At 35.7% G+C, this 20,933-nt stretch overlaps 1 protein-coding gene across 1 annotated transcript in view; it reads left to right on the top strand.

The window, feature by feature from the left end:
• Positions 1 to 2,338: 2,338 nt before the first annotated feature.
• The window catches only part of KNTC1 (kinetochore associated 1), a 90,056-nt gene continuing 71,461 nt past the window's right edge, over positions 2,339 to 20,933 (top strand). The window contains 10 exon segments of the mRNA XM_051972711.1: positions 2,339 to 2,468; positions 6,454 to 6,574; positions 8,127 to 8,242; positions 8,887 to 8,965; positions 10,264 to 10,341; positions 11,844 to 11,878; positions 12,174 to 12,284; positions 15,509 to 15,602; positions 16,925 to 16,977; positions 17,209 to 17,324. Coding sequence (XP_051828671.1) covers positions 2,340 to 2,468; positions 6,454 to 6,574; positions 8,127 to 8,242; positions 8,887 to 8,965; positions 10,264 to 10,341; positions 11,844 to 11,878; positions 12,174 to 12,284; positions 15,509 to 15,602; positions 16,925 to 16,977; positions 17,209 to 17,324 — 932 coding nt within the window. The 5' untranslated portion in view covers position 2,339.

Raw genomic sequence — 20,933 nt, 5'->3', positions numbered from 1 at the left:
AGTTTCTACAAGAGAAGGTTGGGATTGTAAGCTCCCTGAGGGCAAGACTGCCTTGATTTCTTTTGGGATCCTCTGGGCTTAGCCCTGTGTCAGGTACCCAATAGGCACTTAATAAATGCGGATTGATTGATTGGGAGATAGAAGGCTTGTCTGGTGGAAAAAGAATTGGAGTTGACAGAACCGGATAGGGATGGATCCCGAGGCAGATTTCCGCTCATGTAAATAAAAACTTAGATAGGATTTTTGTTGTTGTTGTCCAGTCCTATCTGACTCTACTTTGGTGAGGTTCTCTTGGCAGAGGCACGGGAGCGGGTCGTCATTCCCTTATTAAGCGCTTTTACAGAAGGGGAAACTGAGGCAAACGGTGGTGGCTTACTTAGGGTCACGATGTAAGCGTCTGAGGTTAGATTTGAACCCAGCTTCTCCTGACCCCAGAGCTGGTACTCTGCCCCTTAGGTAGGAGCTCCCGACCTGAGCGTCCTCCTAGGCAAGACTTGTTTGTGTAGTCCTGTGTATGCCATTGAGAGCTTTCTTATTTTATTAAGATATTCTTATTTGGGGGACAGCTAAGGCCTAGATTCTAGGGTCAGGAAGACCTGGTTTCAAATCCAACCTCAAACATTTCCTAGCTGTGTGATACGGGCAAGTCGTGACACCCTGCCTGCCTCAGTTTCCCCATCTGAAAAAATGGATAAATCACTCTTGTGTCTTTGCCACGAAAACCCTCAATGGGGCCGTGAAAAGTCAGACATGGACAAATAACTGAACAACAATTCTTATTTTTGGTGTCCTTTGGTCTGAGAAACCTATTACTTTTTTGAGATTATTATTTTAAGATTTTAAGATACTTAAAATAATAATAACCTTTGGCCATTGGATTACAATGTCCCCAGTTTCTCATCCCTAAACGCTTTCAAACTCAGTTGTGTCTCCTAACCTGGATCAGCTGCCCATTTATAATCTTAGATTTGCAGGCTCTGGGCTGGAAAGGAAAATCTGGCACCAATCCCTGAATTTTAGAGATTAGAAAATAGGCCCAGAGAGGAAAAAGCTGCCTAACTTCACCAGCAAGTCCAAATAACTGGTACATCCAAGGTTTGAACAGGTCACAACAAATGACCATTCATTTGCTGGAGTGTCTGTGGGAGCAGCTGGGTTACACAGTGGATAGAACACCTGGCCTGGATTCAGGGAGACCTGAGTTCAAATTCAACCCTAGACACCTATCAGGTTGTGTGACCTTAGGCAAGTCACTTAACCCTGAGAAGGAAAAGGCAAAGCATTTCCAGTATCTTGGCTCAGAAAACCCCACCTGAGGTCATGAAGAGTTGGTAGGACTGAAATGACCAAACGATGATACTCGATACATTTGGTATTGATTATAATTGTGTGGTATGAGAAACACAAGATTGGAACTCAGTGGACTAAGGTTTAAATCCTACCTCTGTAACTTGCTAGCGGTGTGGCTCTGGGCAAGCGACTTCACCTCTCCCATTTTCTTCTGCCATAAAATGGAGGGATTGGTTTCCCTGGCATTTCCAAAGCTTCTTCCAACTCTTGAGTCTCTTGACCAAAGTTTGTTTGGTGCTCACAAATAATCAGTTACTCTCAGTGGAATCTTCAGGGTAGGTAATAAGAGATTGCTTGACTTTGGCAACCTCTAAAGTATATTCCTGTGCAGCCTAAGATTCTCAGAGTTCACAGTTTGTAGCAATTAAAGCATTGCAAGTACTTTAATAGTCATTACTCTTTTGATCTTCCAACACCTGTTGGAGATAGGAGCTGCAGGTATAATCTGATTTCAGAGGTAACAGCGTGAGATAAGATAAGTAACTTGTATAGGTGGAATTTGAAACCAGGTTTTTCTGATTTCAAGCCCCAGTACTCTCTCTAAGTACACTGTGCTGGATCCCAGGGTTAGAGTTAAGCCCCAGTATAAGTACAATGTGTTAGATCCCAGGTTAAAATCAATCCCCAGCATTCTCTTTAAGTACAATGTGTTAGATCCAAGGGTTAGAATCAAGCCTCAGTACTCTTAAGTACAGTGTGCCGAATGGCAGGTTAGAATTGGATTAAAGAGATCATTTAATCTCCAGAGGAGAAAACCAGTCTGGAGGGCTGAAACATCCTGAATACAGTTACTCAGCTAGGCAGAGCTGGGATTTGAACTCAGAACCTCTCAGTTGGATTTCAGATATAGCACCCTTTTTTACTGAACTGTGACGTGTCTCTGGTTGCTCTGGTGTTTAAATGTTTGGAAACCCAGATTCTATGTTATAACTTCGAAATTTTTTTACTGGTGTTTTAATATATTGTCATAGGGAGATAACCGGACAAATATGTGGGATGATATTGAACTTCTAACAAGTGATGACACAGGAAGTGGTTGCCTAAGTATTAGTTCAGGAGAAGAACATGGAACAACTTTATATCAAGTGGATACATTAGTCAAAATATCTTCTGAGAAGGTAAGATTTCTGATATCTCAAACAATCTATCATGTATGTAATATAATTCCTTTTGTGTAAAATTTCCTTCAGTCCAAACAGTTTGACAGTTTCATATCTTGAACTGAACCCATCTTTCCCACAAATTCATCCTCCTTTTTCAGATTTTGTACTACTATTGATGGCACCCTAATTCTCATTAGATCATCAAGACATGAAATCACTGTATCATCTGTCACTGTTGCTTTTCCATTTTCTTCCAACCTTGTTCCCCTTTCACAATGTCTTTTTCATGTTGTTTGCTTCCTTTCTGAACTAGCACCAGTCTAACTGAGGTGGTTCTCATCACCTTCCTGTTTTGTATCCATCGCATTCTGACAGTCTTAGCCATCTAAATTCATTCTTCACCTAACAACAGCTGAGCACATATGCTACATCCTATGGGCCTTTTATGATCCCTGAAGGGAAAGGGTACCTTCCTTTTCCTGAAATTACCTTTGTATTTACTTTATAATTTATTTTGTATTCCCTTCTCAGTGTTATTATTTTCTGGATATAATATAAAATTGCTTATTTGTGGTTTTTTAATCATCTAGTGTTGAGAAGTTCACTCTTAACTGGGGGAGTTAGTGTAAACCTCTTTAGAGAGTTGGCCTGCAAAGGATAGATTTGCTTAAAGTGCTTTATGTAGACGATCCCATGGAAGCCCCGAAATAATCCTGGACCGTTAGTTACCACCCTGTGTGGGTAGCCCCACTCTGCAGGTGAGAGAGAAAAAGAAAGATTAAGTGGGTTGCTCATGGACAACTAGTACGAGTCAGACAAGATGCAAACCCAGGACTGTGGGCCAATATAGCGGGCATCTCTCCAGAAATTCAGGATGCAAAAAAGGAAAGGGAGCTTATTCAGAACACAGGACTTGAGCAAAGGAGCAGAGCTGGGCATCCGTGAGATACTGGTGAAAGTTGTACTTTGGACTATGGACCTGATGATAATGTGTAGGGGGAATTCAAGGAGGAGGAGAGAACAGTTAGGAGGCCATTGCAGAAGTCCAGGTATAAAGTGATGAAGGATCTTGCAGAATAAGAAGGGAATTCAGAGATCTTCTAATCCAAACCTGAGAAATAATGATTTCTCCTCTATATCATCCTCCAGCCTTTGCTTGCCATATACTGCCTTCTAAGAGTTCCTTTTTCTCTCTAGGTAGCTTAAAGCAGTGGGAAATTTTTACTTGCATTCAGCTAGATCTTTCCTCTTTCTGTCTCTCACCCTATTCTGCTCTGAGCATCCCCCAGAACAAGTCTGACCCTTCTTTCACATGAAGACCTTTGAATCCAACTCTCATGTCTCCCTGTAGTCTTTTCTTCCGGGTTAATCACTCATCATTCCTTCATCTGGTTGTTGTGTTGTCTCAAAGCCCATTACCATTCTGTTGTAAAATCAAAAACTGATTTTTGTATTTTTAGGTCAGGCTAACATAGGTTAATAGCGTTTTACTCCTGTAACTTCATCTGTAGTCCCAAGGAACTTACTTCCACTTGGGACACAATTCTATTGTGAATTGAATCTCTACCCTTGTGGTGTCTACCTTTGTAACCTCATATCTGACACTTTGTGACCCCTTTTGGGCTTTTCTTGACAAAGATACTGAAGTGGTTGGCCATTTCCTTCTCTAGCTCATTTTACAGATGAGGAAACTGGGGCAAATGGAGTTAAGCCACTTGCCCCGGATACAGTAAATAAATGTCTGAGACTGTATTTGAGCTGTTTTCATACCTTTAGACCTGTCACTATTCACTGAGCCATCTAGCTGTCTCATCCCCCATCTACTAATCCCAAATTCAAATTCTTCTGTAACCTCACCTGCAGCTCAAATTCAGATTGATTGAAACAAAGCCTTGTAGAATATACTTTTCTTTGGACAATCTTCAGATTGTGAATATCCCTCCTAAACTGTGGTGTCCAAAATTGAATCCAGTACTTTAGATGTAATCTCACAAAGGCAGTCTTGTCATTAATTCTGTCGGCTTGAACACTTTTTCTCTCTTGATTGTAGCCTTTATTAGCTTTTTGGGCTGCCCTATTACACTGTTAACTACTCTTGTTTTCACATGCCTCCCCAGTCACTACATCACTATTCAGCTTCCTCTCATTAGATTTAGCCCACTTTTATAGCCTGTCAAGATATTTTTAGATCCTGGCTTTGTCATTTAAGATGTTGGCAATTCTGCCTAGTTTTGTGTCATCTGCTTATTTGATAACTACAACATTTATACCTTTATCTTAGCATTGATAAAAGTTTTGAAGCACTCTATGGCCAAACACAATATGATATTGAATCATTAATGACTTCTTTGGGATCCTGCCAGTCAATCAACTGGGCAGCTTGGTGGTACAATGAATAGAGCACTAGGCCTAAAATTGGGAAAATTCATGAGTTCCTAGTTGGGTGATCCTAGGCAAGTCACTTCTTCCTGTTTGCCTCAGTTTCCTTATCTGTAAAATGAGATGGAGAAAGAAATAATAAACCACTTCAGTTTCTTTGACAAGAAAACCTAAATGGAGTCGCAAAGAGTTGAACATGACTGAAAGAAAACTGAGTGACAAAGTCAACCAATTCTGACTGTGATTAATTGTATTGTTTTGTAGCTCAAAGCTTTTTACCTTTTCCACAAAAATAGTATGAAAGACTGTCAGGTAGAGAAGGTTGAATGATATTAAAATAACATGAAAGGAATAATTGAAAACAAGACAAAACTGGACTTTTAACTTATTGGCTGTCTGGGTTAAAAGAGAAGTTTTGAGCCTGATTAATTAGGGTAGGAATGTAACTGCCTTTGGGATAAGCAGTGTTATATAAATATTTTCATCATTACTTTTTTTTTAAACTGCTTTCCTAAATTATTTTAGAGTACATAAATTGAACATAAAACTAGAAGAACTATTTATTTTTAAATTTTTAGTAAACTTTTTATTTTTCAAAACATATGCAAGGACAATTCTTCAGCATTAGCCCTTGCAAAACTCTGTGTTCCAATTTTTTCCTCTTTCCCCCATATGCTCCCCTAGATGGCCAATAGTCCAATATATGTTAAATATGGTAGAAATATATGTTAAATCCAATATATATACACACACACACACACACACACACACACACACACGCATATTTATACAAGTATTGTGCCACACAAGAAAAAAAAAGAAGCAAAATAAAATGCAAGTAAACAACAAAAAGAGTGCAAATGCTATATTGTGAACCATACTCAATTCCCACAGTCTAAAACTATTTAAAAAATTTCAAGAGCTTCATTTAAAAAATATTTAAACCAGAAACTTTGATGTAAAATCTGACATTCTCATATCCTGTGTTTTCCCAGTGGCAAGTGGGTAATTGTTGCATGAAAATTTTCATCATTCATAACTAAATTCCATCATGATTAAATATCTATAGTGTTCTCTTTGGTTTTTTTGGAGGTCTCTGGACCAGCTTTCATTTCAGTTAAGTAATCACCACGAGTATAATCAAGTGTTTAGTCCAAATTCTGTATTGTCTCCTTGCCTGGGGCCCGAACTAGCTTGGTCTCAGTGGAGGAAATGCAGGAACACAGGCCAGCCACTACTGTGGTGTGAGATGGAGTGAGTCTGTCTGGCTGAGTTTGTCCCAGCTTATATGCTATATTATAATTATATTATCATAGATGTGAATCTTGTAAAATAGGTGTCAATCTTGTGGAACTGTATTAAGTACATGTACTGAACTAGATCACCATGCTAAACTAGATAACCATTGTCTTATTAATTCCACTGATTTTAACAGCTTGTTAGAATCCTTGTTTCAGAGTTCTGGCCCATAACAAATATCTTTTGATTAATCAATTTATAACATAATTCCTATAGAACTGATTGAATAATAGCATTATTTTGCATAATGTGATGATTTTTTTTTTTTTTTGCTGAACCCAGAATGCTACAGATTTCAGAGAGATGCTTTTTCTTCTTGTAGGCTTCATTTTCTCCAAAGTTACATGCATGCAGCTCAAGTGATGGCTTTATCATTGTGGTTGATCAATCAGTGACACTTTTTGACAATATTTGTCGATCTCTCCAATTGCACCTTCAGTTTGGTAAGTTTAATGAGTAGAGATGAAGCAAATTAAAAGTCAACTAGACTAAGATTAACTGTCCACTTGCACTAAATTTTTTTTTTTTTTTTGGATATTTTATTCTACTATGTCTTAAGTAATTGAAACTATTAAGAACCTCAGATGAAATCAGCTCAGGCAGAATTATTCTCAGTGAATTTGGAGTGCTTAAAATTTGTGCACAGAACTTTTCAAATGGTGTCTTTGTTGGATGATAGATCATTATGTGACACACTCCAAGTCTCAGACAATATTGTACATTCAGAATACTATAAAGAGTTGCTGAAGTACATATGAAAGGGTTCTTTTTTTTTAATAAGATTCACAGAGTTTGGAAGAGACCTCTCCCTTTGCTAAGCATGAATGTCCTTCTGTTATATCTCTAATACACACTCTTTTCTTGAGGATCTTTAGAGAAGGAGAGATTATCCTTTCCACTTAGAGGCACCTCTGATTGTTGGGAAATTTTTCCTTTTGGAGAGCCAAAATACATGTGTCTCTTTATCTTCCACTGAGTAATCCTAATTCTGCCATGTGGGCAAGCAAAACAAGTCTAATAAATCTTTTTACATGTTAACTTTCCATTGTGATTTTTTTGAAGTCACCAATAAAACTTAAGAATAAAAAATAAATATTCAGTAGGCCATCTAAGCAAATGAAAACTATGATCATGAACCTGCTAAGAATCCCCATTTCCTTCAATTAAATTTTGTATGGCGCTTTGTACTAAATTTTGGGCCTTTTTGTAATCTTGGCTTTTTTTTTTCCCCTTGGAAGACACTACAATTTATTTGTGTTTTTTTTCTAAAATTTGGTGTCTAGAGTTAAATACAAGATATAATACTCCAAATATGTTCTAAACAGAGCAGAGCACAATGTGATTATTGCTTCTTTCTTGGTGAACATGATCTTTTTATTAAGGCAGCCCAAGACTACAACTTCTTAGACCATTATATTGTCCTTTTGACTTATTTTTAACTTGAGGGCCATTAAGATCACTGGGACCTCTTCATATGGACTATGTTTCTAATCGGTTTCCTCCTGTTGCTATTTATTTAGTTGATTTTTGTTTTTTTCTTATAACATTTTCTTTTATTAAATTTGGCCACCATTCTAGTCTGTTGGGAGGGATGGTTATATTCTGAAAGAGAAAAGACTCAGGGGGTGACAGAGGAAAGTTTTATTCAAATATTGGGAGGATGTGGTATGTAGGAGGCATCTGACTTACTCTCTTTTTAGGCCTAGTGGGCATAATTAGGAACAGTGGGTGGAAGATGCAGTAATGCTGATGGAGCCTTGATGGGAGGACCCACTTCCTGACAATGGGAGTTGTCCAAAAGTGGAAGCAGCTGCTTTTGGGAGGGGGCGGTGATAGCTTTGGGAGCAATTGAGCAGGAGCTGCCTGAGCAGGTATTCCTTTCCAACTTCTAGATTCTGTGAATAACATGCGTTCAGAGGGTTACAGTCTTTGTAAATAAAGTCCTCATGAGTCTAATGGCCTAAAGAAACTCATACTTTGATTTGAAATTTTCAGATACTGAAGTGGATGTAGTTGGTGTGTGTGAAGGAGGACAATTTCTTTTGGTTGGTGAGAGAAGTGGCAACTTACACCTTATTCATGTGACATCAAACCAGACATTGCTTACTAATGTATGACTTCTTCTTGAATTGAATTAGTTGGGAAAGAATGTGAAGTGCACAAAGTTAGAGAATCCACCCAAATGGTCATAAGGACTATTTGGGTCTGACCCCATATTGGTCTATTCAGCCATAACAGGACATACTAATTTGATTCTAACATAGTGATGTCATTGCGGTCCTCTTCAAGAATGAAGGACAACAACCAATAACTTCTTTTATCTTTTCCTTTTCAAGAATTAGGTTCAAAATCATTTCTTAGCTAACTATTGCCCACTCGAGCCCTGAATACAATTTTATTTCATAAAAATTAATTTCCTTTTAAATTGAGACAGATTGTTTATGTTCACTAATGTTAACTATCATAGGTAGGAAATAGCTGTGTATTAAGAAGTGAACGATGAAGAGCTAGTTTAACGAGAGGAAGATGTTCTTATATTTTTATAAGAACATTTTTATCCTGTAATTATATCATGTAATTATATATTTAATGTATATTTATCATGTAAAAATATTTTTATCATGTAATTAATATTTTGTGTTTTGGGGAAGAATGATCGCTAATGACACTTTGGGGTTTAAAATGTCATCTTCCATTTGTAAGCTTTTTTTTTGTTTTTTTAGAAATATCATTTAAAAAATTAATTTGTAATTAGGCATTTGTTCAGCAAGCACCAGATGAAAATCAGTGTACTTATAAGGATCTTATCATAGAACAAGATGGCTCAAAAGAAGGTGAGTTTTCTTGCTATGATTTCTAACTATTCAATCACTCTGATGTGGTGACCAGATCATTTAACACATTCATTTTGATTTTTAAATTATCACTTAAAACTTAACAATGAATATCAGTTCAACCATTAAAGATTGCTCAGTCATGAGTGACATTTAAATGAATTAATCTTGACCTGCTATTGGAACAATTTTTTAAGCTCCTAAATCCCCATCAAGACTCTTGGTTTTTATTTTTTATCTTTAATATTTGCAGTTACTGTGTAGTCCTTTCTCCTGGATATACTTCTGTCATTCCTCATTTAATGCTATTGTGAATGGCCACATAAATTCCCTTTCTTAGATGCTAGTTTTCAGGTGTTAAACTTTCTGTAGAAGTAACCCATTTACATAATAAATAGTTGTTTTCCAAAACTAGTAGTACCTTTTCCAAGAGGTTTTATAACATTCTGAATAGGAGCAAATGTTTTTTAATAACATACTAACATACTAGGTCCCTTATTACCACAGATGTTGTATGAGCTAATTAATTGTTTCTATAATTACTTTCCTAAATATAAAACCCTTCTGAGCTAATTAATATAGTGGTACACTGCTTACTATTTTGAGGATTCAGCAAAATGAATATCTCTGGAAGCATTTATTTCTTGTAAATGAAAAATATGTAGTTTTTACTAATTCATAATACTTTGTATTTTGCAAACATAAGCTGATCCTTCGGAGTACATTTTGAGCACTTCAACTATTTCTATTTTTAGGAAAGTGTAATATATTTTTGGAAAAGCTTCAGAAGAATCAGCTCGTATTTATAGCTATCAGTTTTGCAAATAACTTACTATTTTATTATAAGTATGATTTTTTTCTAATTTTGAGTATACAAAGTTAATGGACATAATCTTTTTTTAAATTAATGTTAAATACTTAAAAACCTGTTTTTGAACTTAAGTTACCTATTTATGCTTTTTTCTTAGAATGTTAGCCTTTAAGGACAGGCTGTTTTTCATTTCCATCAGATAAAATTCTGTTTCTTCTGAATAATTGTGTGTAATAGGCATTTGATATTTGCTAAATTGTATTTAAGTAAAACAGTGATAGTTTGCATTTGCACTTGAGCAAATAAAAGTGAGTTTTAATTTTTTAATAGCCATTATTTATCTTTTACTAGGTGCTATCATTATTCTGTATAGATATGTAATAGTTACACTTTCTGTAATTGGCTGATTTCTACAAAATCCAAAACAAGTTTGTTGAAAATATTGTGAAAACTTGTCAATTAATCATTTCCCCTCCCACATTAATAGGTATGTATCATGTGTTCCTTCTTACACACAATGGATTGTTTTGCATTATGGATCTACAACTTACACAAATTCAGGAAGGTAAGACAAACTCATGCATATAAATGACCTATTTCTGATTTGCATCTGTATTTATAACAATCTGTGGATGAAGTTTGGAATACTCATTATAATGAAATATTTTAGTTTTAGATTTATTCTTGAAGGTTTAGTAACCCATTCATTAAAAAATAATTATTGGAGAATACAAAGAAGTATACCTTGTAGAAACCATTCTGCAAAGTATACTGACAAGAGAATGATATAAAAACTACATGACCTACTAGTCTAGTGGTTCTCAAACTTTTGTTCTCAATATTTTTATCTTATTAAAAACGATTAAGGATCTGTCCAAAGAGTTTTTATGTGAGTTATAGTTATAGATATTGATCACATTAAAAATAAAAATTAATTATGAATTTTTAGGATTTCAGAGATTCCCAAGCTGCTCTGGACCATACTTTGAGAACCACTGTACTAGTCAGTGGTCAGAGATCTTCAAATTAAATGAGTAACACAAGGAATAGTACTGTGGCTTTGGTGATGGGAGAGGCAGAGTGCTAGACTGGGAAGAAAATTCACCTGAGAAGCTGAGACCTGAGCCCCACACTGGTTGGGTTTAGGTAGTAGAATATCCTGAGCAGGCAGAGAGTGCCTAAGGTATTTTTGGAGGCAGAAAATAAACAAATCCACCTGGAAGGAACCCAGAGCCTGTGGTCGTCGCTTTAGGATTGTCTTCTCTGGTTCTCACAACAAGCCTGAGAGGAGGTCCTGTTATTGTCCCCATGGTGCAGATGAGGAAACTGAGGCATAACACATGGAATGACTTGCCGGGTCACCCAGCTGAGAAGTGTCTGAGGCTGGCTCTGAGCTCAGCACTAGTTGCTGCACTACCTGGCTGCCTCCCAAACAGTATTTATCCCTGGTGACAAGATCGATCTTGTTCTTCTTGTATGCACTATCTCAGTGCAACCCAATCTTGTGGAATATCTGACTTTTCTAAGATAAAGGAAAAAATTCTGTAAATGGATACATAGTAGTAGTTGTATCCATGGTATGTATTGTCTGAGAAATGTTGTTCAGTTGTGTCCAGCTCTTTGTGACCCTGATTGGGGTTTTCCTGGCAGAGATACTAGAGTGGTTTGCCGTCTCCTTCTCCAGTTCATTTTACAGATGAGGAAACTGAAGCAAACAGGGTAAAGTGATTTGCCCAGGTTCACCCACTAATCAGGAATTTGAACTCAGAGGTGATGTTTTCAGGACCACCAGGCTATTTCAGGCCCCGTGAAATGGACTATATCCATTTCATCATCTACCCGCCCATGAGAAATTATGCTTGCTGTGCATGTAAAACCAAGGATCTTTCACATTGATTGCATGGCCCCTCTAGTATCTGTGTTTCAGTGGTTGTGAGTCACTTGACTAGATCATTCATTTTCTTATCCATTTCTGTGTTTTAAAAACTCCTAATTTAAATATGTGAGAGATAGATCTTGCTTGCATGTTGTTTGCTAATACTACCTTTTTTTTTTTTTTTAATGTAGCCATTGAGAAGAAAGACTTCAGAGCAGTAAAAGAGGTAAGAAGATTAATGAAGAATAAAACCTTGTTGATCTTATAAGAAATTGATTCTACTTCTGTTATTTTGCATAAAATATGCTATTCTTTTGTTCTTTTTTTTTTAGAAATGATTTAATTGTTGAAGTTGTTAGCAGTTTCATTTTGTATAATAGTTTTCAAAGTGGGTTTACTTATATTAAACTTTGTTAGCCAAATTTTCCAAATTTCCTTGAAACTTGATTTAGAAAATTTTATTAGAATAAGAACCTCTGCTCTTTTGAAGATAATAATTTAACTTTTTTTTCTTTCTACAGTTACAAGGACAAATCAAGCTCAATTTTATAGCTACTGAAAATTATCATAATAATGGTTGTTTAAGCTTTGTGATTGGAGATTTAACAAGTGAAAACCATGTGATAATTGGGGTAATTCTTTTTTTCCTACATCTAATTTTGTAATATTAGATTTAATGAAGTGTTTAGTGTGAAAGTGATAATTATATGTAAATTGGAAAATCAGAAGTTTTATAAGGCTTTGAAACAAATTTGATGAGCAAAACTAATTTTGCCTTTTCTTACTTTCTTCACTGTTTAGTTCATTTGGTTAGAAAGTACGGCTAATGAGGCCAAGGTCATGAATTTAATCCCTGCCTAGGATTTTCTTTCCTTTTTTTAAAAATAGGTTCAAGTTACCCCTTCTTGCTCACAAACCTGTCATTAGTTTTTTTTAAAAAAGGGACTGGGTAAAAAAAGCTTAATTCTCATACAATAATGTGAAAGAAATGACTCAAAAACATATAATTTTAGCATGGCAAAAATTGTTTAAGACAGAGAGTGATCACAACGTTTTAGATTTAATTTCTGATAATGTAGGTCCTAAATTTTCTGTATTTCTTTTAAAAACTAACATTGTTTTTATGGGGAAGAGCAAAATAAATCTTATAAATAAAATATGCATTTTATTTAAAATAAAAATTTAAATAAATTTAAATAAAGTTAAATAAAATTAAAAAATAAAATATTAAAATAAAAATGCTGCCATATTTAAAATAAAATATGGCAGCATTTTTATTTGCCATATATACATATCTATCCATCCTTTTGGCAATGTTTGCTAATGAAAACATTTTTTTAATATCCCTTCACCATTGTTTTGATGGATTTTTAAATTTTATTGGTAAAATATTCCCTTTAAAGGAGGCATAGTAGGTTATAGCACATCTTTGCCTAAGTATCCTAAGCTATTTTTGTCCATTTTTCTTCTTTTTTTTTAATTGAAGCTTTTTACTTTCAAAACATTCAAGGATAATTTTTCAACACTGACCCTTGCAAAACCTTGGCTTCCATTTCCCGCCCTCCTTTTTCCCCACTCTGTCCCTAGATTTGTCCATGTTTTTACATGTCCATAGATAAACATTCTGTAGCAGCTCTACCCAACACAACATAGTCCTTTCTTTGAGTCTTTTATTTTTTTTTTTTTTAACTTTTTTTCTCAATAGTCTTTTTTTATTTTCCAAATACATGTAAAGGGAGTTTTCAACCTTCATCATTTCTTATAGACCAACAATATTCCAATAGCTCAATAGATTCTTATAGACCAATAACATTCATATACCATAACTTATTCAGTCATTCTTCAATTGATGGGCATCCATTCAGTTCCTTGCCACTATAAAAAGGGCTGCTACAAACATTTTTACACATGTGAGTCCTTTTCCCTCTTTTATGATTTCTTTGGAATACAGACCCAATAGAGACACTGCTAGATCAAAGAGTATACACAGTTTGATAGTCCTTTGGGGCATAGTTCCAAATTGCTCTCCAGAATGGTTGGATCAGTTCACAACTCCACCAACAATGCAGTAGTATCACAATTTTCCCACATTCCCTCTGACATTTATCATATTTACCTATCTTGTTAGCCAATTGATAGGTGTGAAGTGGTACCTCAGAATTTCCTTGTTTTGCATTTCACTAATCAGTAGTGATTTAGAGCATTTTTTCATAACTAGAAGTGGCTTTAATTTCTTCACCTGAAAATTGTCTCTTCATATCCTTTGATCATTTATCAATTAGGGAATGACTTGTATTCTTATAAATTTGACTCAATTCTCAATATATTTGAGAAATGAGGCCTTTATCAGAAACATTCAATATAAAAAATTTTTCTCAGCTTTCTGCTTCCATTTTAATTGTGGCTGCATTGGTTTTGATTTTGCAAAACTTTTTAAATTTGGTGTAATCAAAATTTTTGTATTTTTGTAGTTTGTATTTCATAGTGTTCTTTATTTCTTGTTTGGTCATAAATTCCTCATTTCTTCAAAGATTTGACAGGGAGACAATCCTTTGCTCTCCTAATTTGCTTATAGTATCTGGGTCTTTTAGTATCTCATGGATATGAACCATTGTCACACTGAGAGTGCTTATCTGCTTATCTCATTTTTCTTTACTTGGCCTGTCTCTTTTTCTGGTGATCACATTCTTGATATTCAATGCTTTTACAGTATTTCTTATACAAATACCTAAAATTGAACCTTGGCACTTTACCAGGAAAATTTAACTGTTGAAAAGCTGGGCTTTTGTCAAGGAAGAACTTGGGAGCATTGAAAACATTACCATTAATTCCCTCTACTCTTCCTGTTTAATGACTATAACTCATTAGTGCCCATGTTGGGAAAATGTACAAATGGGGTCTCAGTGACATTGTAATCTGAGCAATTGACATTCTTCACATATTTGATTTTTCCTGAGTAATTAGATTAATCAATTTTGAGTGTCCCTTGATCTTATCCAGGAGGCCCTTGAAGCATTCTGAGGTTGGATGCAACTATAATAAGGCCATCGGCAAATAGGAACATCTGGAGAATCTTTCCTCTGTAGGGGATCCCTCTTCCATTTAACTCTTTGTAGAGCACCCTTCTTGGCTCTAATGTCCCCTTGTAGAAAATCTGTCTTTTGGTTTTATGCTTTGCTTGATCTTAATAACATTTGAATTGTTAAAATTAATTCTGTAGTTAACTTCTATCAAAGAAACTTGTATACCTTGCAACCAATAGTTTAGTTGCCAGATACCTAGGTCTCAACTTGTAGATACTGTCATAAGTATCTTTTTAACCTGTTATTCACCAGCATTTTAAGAACAATTCATTTTGCTAAACACTATGTAATATTCCCTTGACTGCAAATAGGATAATTGACAATTGCTTTAATGATGTCTTAGATCACAGTGAAATTAATAATGAGACTAGGAGGAACATCTGAAAACTGCATGTACTACTTCTTCTGCTTGTCACGTGAAGATGGAACCAAAGCATCCCAGGAAAAAACTATTACTCTCTAGAGGCTTCTCTGCTTGAATCAGTCCCTTTTTCTTTATCTTGTTTTTTCTTTCTCTATCTCTTCTATTTCTCTTTCCATAGATAGACATATGTAACACACATAAATAATTTGGGATAAAATCCCAATTTTAATGTACTTGAAGGCAAATTAAAATAATATAGCAATAGGATTATGATCATTTTTATCAAATGCAAAATTCTAGTTGAACTTTGATGACTATATATTACATCATCAGACTTTTTTTTAGTTGTTTCCAGTTCCGTGAAGCAAATTTGCAGATGGTACTATAGTTTTTCCTCTTTTTCTTTTAGGGAACTGGTCATTTTGTGGTCACTAAATGGGAGCTAGATCCTGAAAACAAAGTGGCAGCTGTTAAGAATTTTATGGATTCAGAAATGATTAAAGGTAAAGAAGGAACCTAAAGAAGCTTGCTATTAGTATTTGTTGTTGTCCTCCTTCCGTGGAACTCAAGACATTAATTATTTATTAAGCACCTATTAAGTGCCAGGCATTGCACTAGGCACCCATGGTACAAAGGCAGAAACCACAGCCCCTGTTCTCGACGAGCATAGTCTAATGGGGTAGGCAGTGAGCCAACCACTGTGTCTATACAAGAGAAGCATGGAGCAAGTTGGAGTTCCCTTACATGGAAGGCACCAGTGTTAAGTGTTAGCCCAGGAAGCCGAGATGAGAAAGGAGAACATTTCAGGAAAGCCGGGGAAAACACCCAGAATCAGGAGGTGGAATGTCAGTATTGCTGGATTGAAGAATATGTGAATGGGAGTAAGATGTAAGGTTGGAGGGGGCCAAATTATGAATGCCAAACCAAGAATTTTACATTTGATCCTGACGGTAATGAGCCACTGGAGTTTCCTGAATATAGGGTGGCCTGGTTAAACCCCTGATTATTAGGATGAGAGCTAGGATGCATGGGAGTGGGAAAGACCTGATTCAGGCAGAACCCTCCCAACAGACCAAGTAGGAGGTGCTGGAACAATCAATCTTGTAAAAGTAAAATTGACAGAACTTGGGAACTAATTGAGATGAAGAGTGAGGAGCTCTTGGCTGTGGGTGATCTTGGGCTCTTGGAACCATTTATTAGCAGAGACATATCCTTTTAACTCAGAATAGCTTCTTATATAATTCTGTGGATGGCTTGGCTACCTGTAACTAGAAGACCAAGAGGGTCTTATTTCCAGGTATCATGTAGTCACCATAGTGAACCATAGTCACATAAGTTAGACAGCCGCTGGTTTGGCTCCATTAAGACCTGCATTAGTAGAAGAGAAGTAAATGTGATGATCTCACAAATTTGTAACTTATGAGTAAATATACTAAACAAGGATAAGTTTTTGAACTCAAATTATTTGTTAAAAATTTCCAATAACTTAATTTTATTGACCTAGGTTTTAGAGTTCTCTCTTTCCTCACCAGTATTCCTCAGTTTTCACTTTTGGAGGTTGCCTCAAAACCATGGCTTGGGATAAATAATCATTAGAATATCTTTTTTTAAGAGTGATTGTTATGAAAGTTATAGCTTATATTTTAGTTCAGAGTGAAACTATCTCTTGTCAATGTTTGATCTAATTTAAAGCTTAGCCATCTTTTTTGTGGCAGATATATTTTTCTGTGCAATTCTGATATTCAATAAATGTATGAAAAAGCTTACTGGATTGTCATCATGTTGAACACCCAACTTGAACTCTCCTACATCTTTTCTTTTATAGGTGTGAAGAAGATTCAACTTATAGATAATCTGCTTTTCATTTTGGACACTGCTGTATGTCTCTGATAATATTCCTCTTTTTAAAATGCTCTTATAAAATATGTGATTCCCATTAACCTATATACTAAATGGAAATGAGTATTGTTATAAAAAGAAAAATATATTTCTGTCCCAAAGTATATACATATATCTACTTTCTCACAGTTTAGGATTGTTCATTGTTTTTATTGCAATATTCCAAATAAGTTTTAAATTGTAAAATGTCTTTCTCTCTGTTTTTAATAGAATATCCTGAGCTTATGGGATATTTATACTCTAATTCCCATATGGAACTGGCCTTCTACTTGTTTTGAAGACTTTATTCTCACCACAGAGGCTGATTCTTCTTCATCAGTCACTTGGTAAATTGAAGCACATTATGGATTCTTACTTCTCTACCTTGTCCTTCCCCCTTTCCTTTTTTTTTTTTTTTTTATTTGACTATTCAGTTATGGCATTTTTACCAAATGCTTATCTTTGCCTGGGACTAAAGGAAAATGACAAATGCTTGTGGGGCTGTGGGAAAGCATGTTATGAGAGCCACCTGCCAGTGGCTGTGACCAACAGAATAGATCCCTTCATGTGAGAGGATGATAACCATACAAGGAGACCGAGAGGCAGGTGCATTCTCTGACCTCTCTCCTCTTGCCTCTGATTTATTTCACTCCCAATCCACAAGCAACATTTGCGTCAGTAAAGGCTGACTTGCAATTCCTTCAGAGGTATTATGATTCACAGGTATGGGGGCTTTTTAAGCGTGGTCCTTAACAAAACCAGGTACATTATTAATACAGTGATACCATTCCTAGGTCCATACTACAAAAAGATCAAAGGAAGAGAAATGATCTGTGTGTTTAAAAAATATTTATAGCAGCCTTTTTTGTTGGGAGAAAGAACTGGAAACAGAGGTACCCATCAGTTTGGGATTTGTAATATCTGAAAAGAGTACCAGTTTTACAGTCAGTTTTAGATTCTATTTCTGTTACTTCCTAATTGTATGAAATTTGGATAAATTACTTTTTTTTTTTTGCATAATCAAACATTTTATTTTTACTTCTTTTGCTTAAATGAGTCATTTGGGTACTTTTTTTTTTTTTCAAATTATTATAGCTTTTTATTTACAAGATATAAGCATGGGTAATTTTTCAGCATTGACAATTGCAAAACCTTTTGTTTCAACTTTTCCCCTCCTTCTCCCCACCCCTTCCCTCAGATGGCAGGTTGACCAATACGTGTTAAATTTGTTAAAGTGTAAATGAAATACAATATATGTATACATGTCCAAACAGTTATTTTGTTGTACAAAAAGAATCGGACTTTGAAAATAGTGTACAATTAACCTGTGAAGGAAATCAAAAATGCAGGCGAACAAAATTAGAGGGATTGGGAATTCAACGTAATGGTTCTTGTCATCTCCCAGAGTTCTTTCGCTGGGTGTAGCTGGTTCAGTTCATTACTGCTCTATTGGAACTGATTTGGTTCATCTCATTGATGAAGAGGGCCACGTGCATCAGAATTTAGGGTTAGGGTTCATCATATAGTATTGTTGTTGAAGTATATAATGATCTCCTGCTCTTGCTCATTTCACTCAGCATCAGTTCATGTCAGTCTCTCCAAGCCTTTCTGAAATCATCCTGCTGGTCATTTCTTACAGAACAATAATATTCCATAATATTCATATACCACAATTTATTCAGCCATTCTCCAACTGATGGGCATCCACTCAGTTTCCAGTTTCTGGCCACTACAAAGAGGGCTGCCACAAACATTTTTTGCACATATGGGTCCCATTCCCTCCTTTGAGATCTCTTTGGGGTATAAGCCCAGTAGTAACACTACTAAATCAAAGGTATGCACAGTTGGATAACTTTTTGAGCATAGATCCAAATTGCTCTCCAGAATGGCTGGATGTGTTCACAATTCCACCATCAATGTATCAGTGTCCCAGTTTTCCCACATCCCCTCCAATATTCCGCATTATCTTTCTCTGTCATTCTAGCCAGTCTGACAGGTGTGTAGTGGTATCTCAGAATTGTCTTAATTTGCATTTCTTTGATTAATAATGACTTGGAGCATCTTTTCATATGACTAGAAATAGTTTCAATTTCTTTGAGAATTGTCTGTTCATATCCTTTGACCATTGGAGAAATTACTTCTTACTGAACTTATTGTTTCCTCATCTTTAAAAAGAAGGAGTTGTCTAAATTTGAGGTGTGTGTGTATGTGGTTTGTTGTGATTCAATTGCTTTTCAGTCACGTCTGACTGTTCGTGAATCCACTTGGTGTTTTCTTGGCAAAGATAGAGTCATTTGCCATTTCCTTCTCTAGCTCATTTTACAGATGAAGAAACCAAGACAAACAGCGTTGAAGTGACTTATTTTTTTTAGTCTGAAGGATTATTTATGATTTTGATGGCTCTTACTAGAGGGAAGGTTGCTGGTCTCTTTAGCAGCCCTCAGTTCTTCCTCTTCTGGAGGGGTGGGGGTGGAGTAATCTTATGAGGCCTTGGAGAGATAGGGCTTACCAGAGAGAAGAGAAGAAGGTTATTTTGACTTTTTAGCTGTATGTCATTCACATTTTTCTGTTGGGTGAAGTAAAGTCCATATTCAAATTAGCTAGGAAAATGAAAGTTGGACTATGTAATCTCTTAGTTTCTTCCTAACTTTAAAATTACGTTTCTGAGTTTCTGCATTAATGATACAGATAATAAGTATGTGATTAATTTTCTCAGATTCTAGTATGGGTTACCATACTTGGATAAATTTTTGTCAATATTATTTTATTTTTCCAATTATATGTAAAGATAGTTTTCAATATTTATTTTTATAAGATTTTAGTTCCAAATTTTTTCTCCTTCCCTTACCTACCTCCTTCCAAAGGCAGCAAATAATCTGATGTAGGTTATATATACAACAGTGATTTTAAACTATTTCCATATTAGTCATGTTGTAAAAGAAAAATCAGAATAAAAGGGAAAAACTGGGAGAAAGAAAAAGCAATTAAAAAAAAAAGGTGAAATTAATATGCTTTGATCTGCATTCCGTCTCCATAGTTCTCTCTCTGGATGTGGGCATTTTCTACCCCAAATCTATTGGAATTGTCTTGAATCACTGTATAGCTGAAAAGTTTGTCATAATTGATGTTCACATAATTTTGTTGTGCCATGTACGATGATCTCCTGGTTCTACTTACTTCATTTAGCATCATTCATGTAAGTCTTTCCTGAAATCAGCCTGCTCATCATAGAAAAATAATATTATATTCCTATACCATAACTTATTCATCCATTCCCCAGTTGATGGACATGCTCTCAGTTTCTGATGACTTGTCACCACAAAAAGAGCTGCTACAAACACTTTTGCACATGTGGGTCCTTTTCTCTTTTTTATGATCTTTTTGGGATGTAGACTCAGTAGAGACACTTCTGGATTAAAGGAATGTACACTTATAGCCTTTTGGGCATAATTCCAAATTGCTCTTCAGAGTGATTGAATCAGTTCACAACTTCACCACCAGTGCTTTAGTGACTTGGGAAAATTTGAAGGATAGAATGTGGGGCTCAATCTGGAACACAGAAATTAGGTAATATTTAGTTTGGCATTATTTTGTTCCGGAGTCCTTTCCGTGTCCCGGAGCAGCGGGCGGGCCGGAGGAGGACCCAGAAGGAGGAACCGGCGCCCACGCGACTCTCCCGCGGCCACCTTGCCCGGCCGGACCCGACAGTGACAAATTGAACCATAAGTTAAACTTAGGTAGATCTTCTGGTAATGTTCCAATTTTTATCTTCATTATTCATCTTTTTTGAAAGTTGGAGTGGGGCAAGTAGATGACTTCTATGACATGCCGAATGATTAAATTGAAATGAACTTTGAATCAGATGAGGAAACATATAGTATTAGCATGGTGATTCTAAAATTGTTCTGAGCCTTCTTAAATGAAATAGTTTTTGTTTTCAGACTGAAAATAACACT

This window comes from Antechinus flavipes, chromosome 1 (assembly GCF_016432865.1).
Source record: "Antechinus flavipes isolate AdamAnt ecotype Samford, QLD, Australia chromosome 1, AdamAnt_v2, whole genome shotgun sequence".
Taxonomy (NCBI): Eukaryota; Metazoa; Chordata; class Mammalia; order Dasyuromorphia; family Dasyuridae; genus Antechinus; species Antechinus flavipes.
This window is presented reverse-complemented; position numbering and strand designations above follow the sequence as displayed.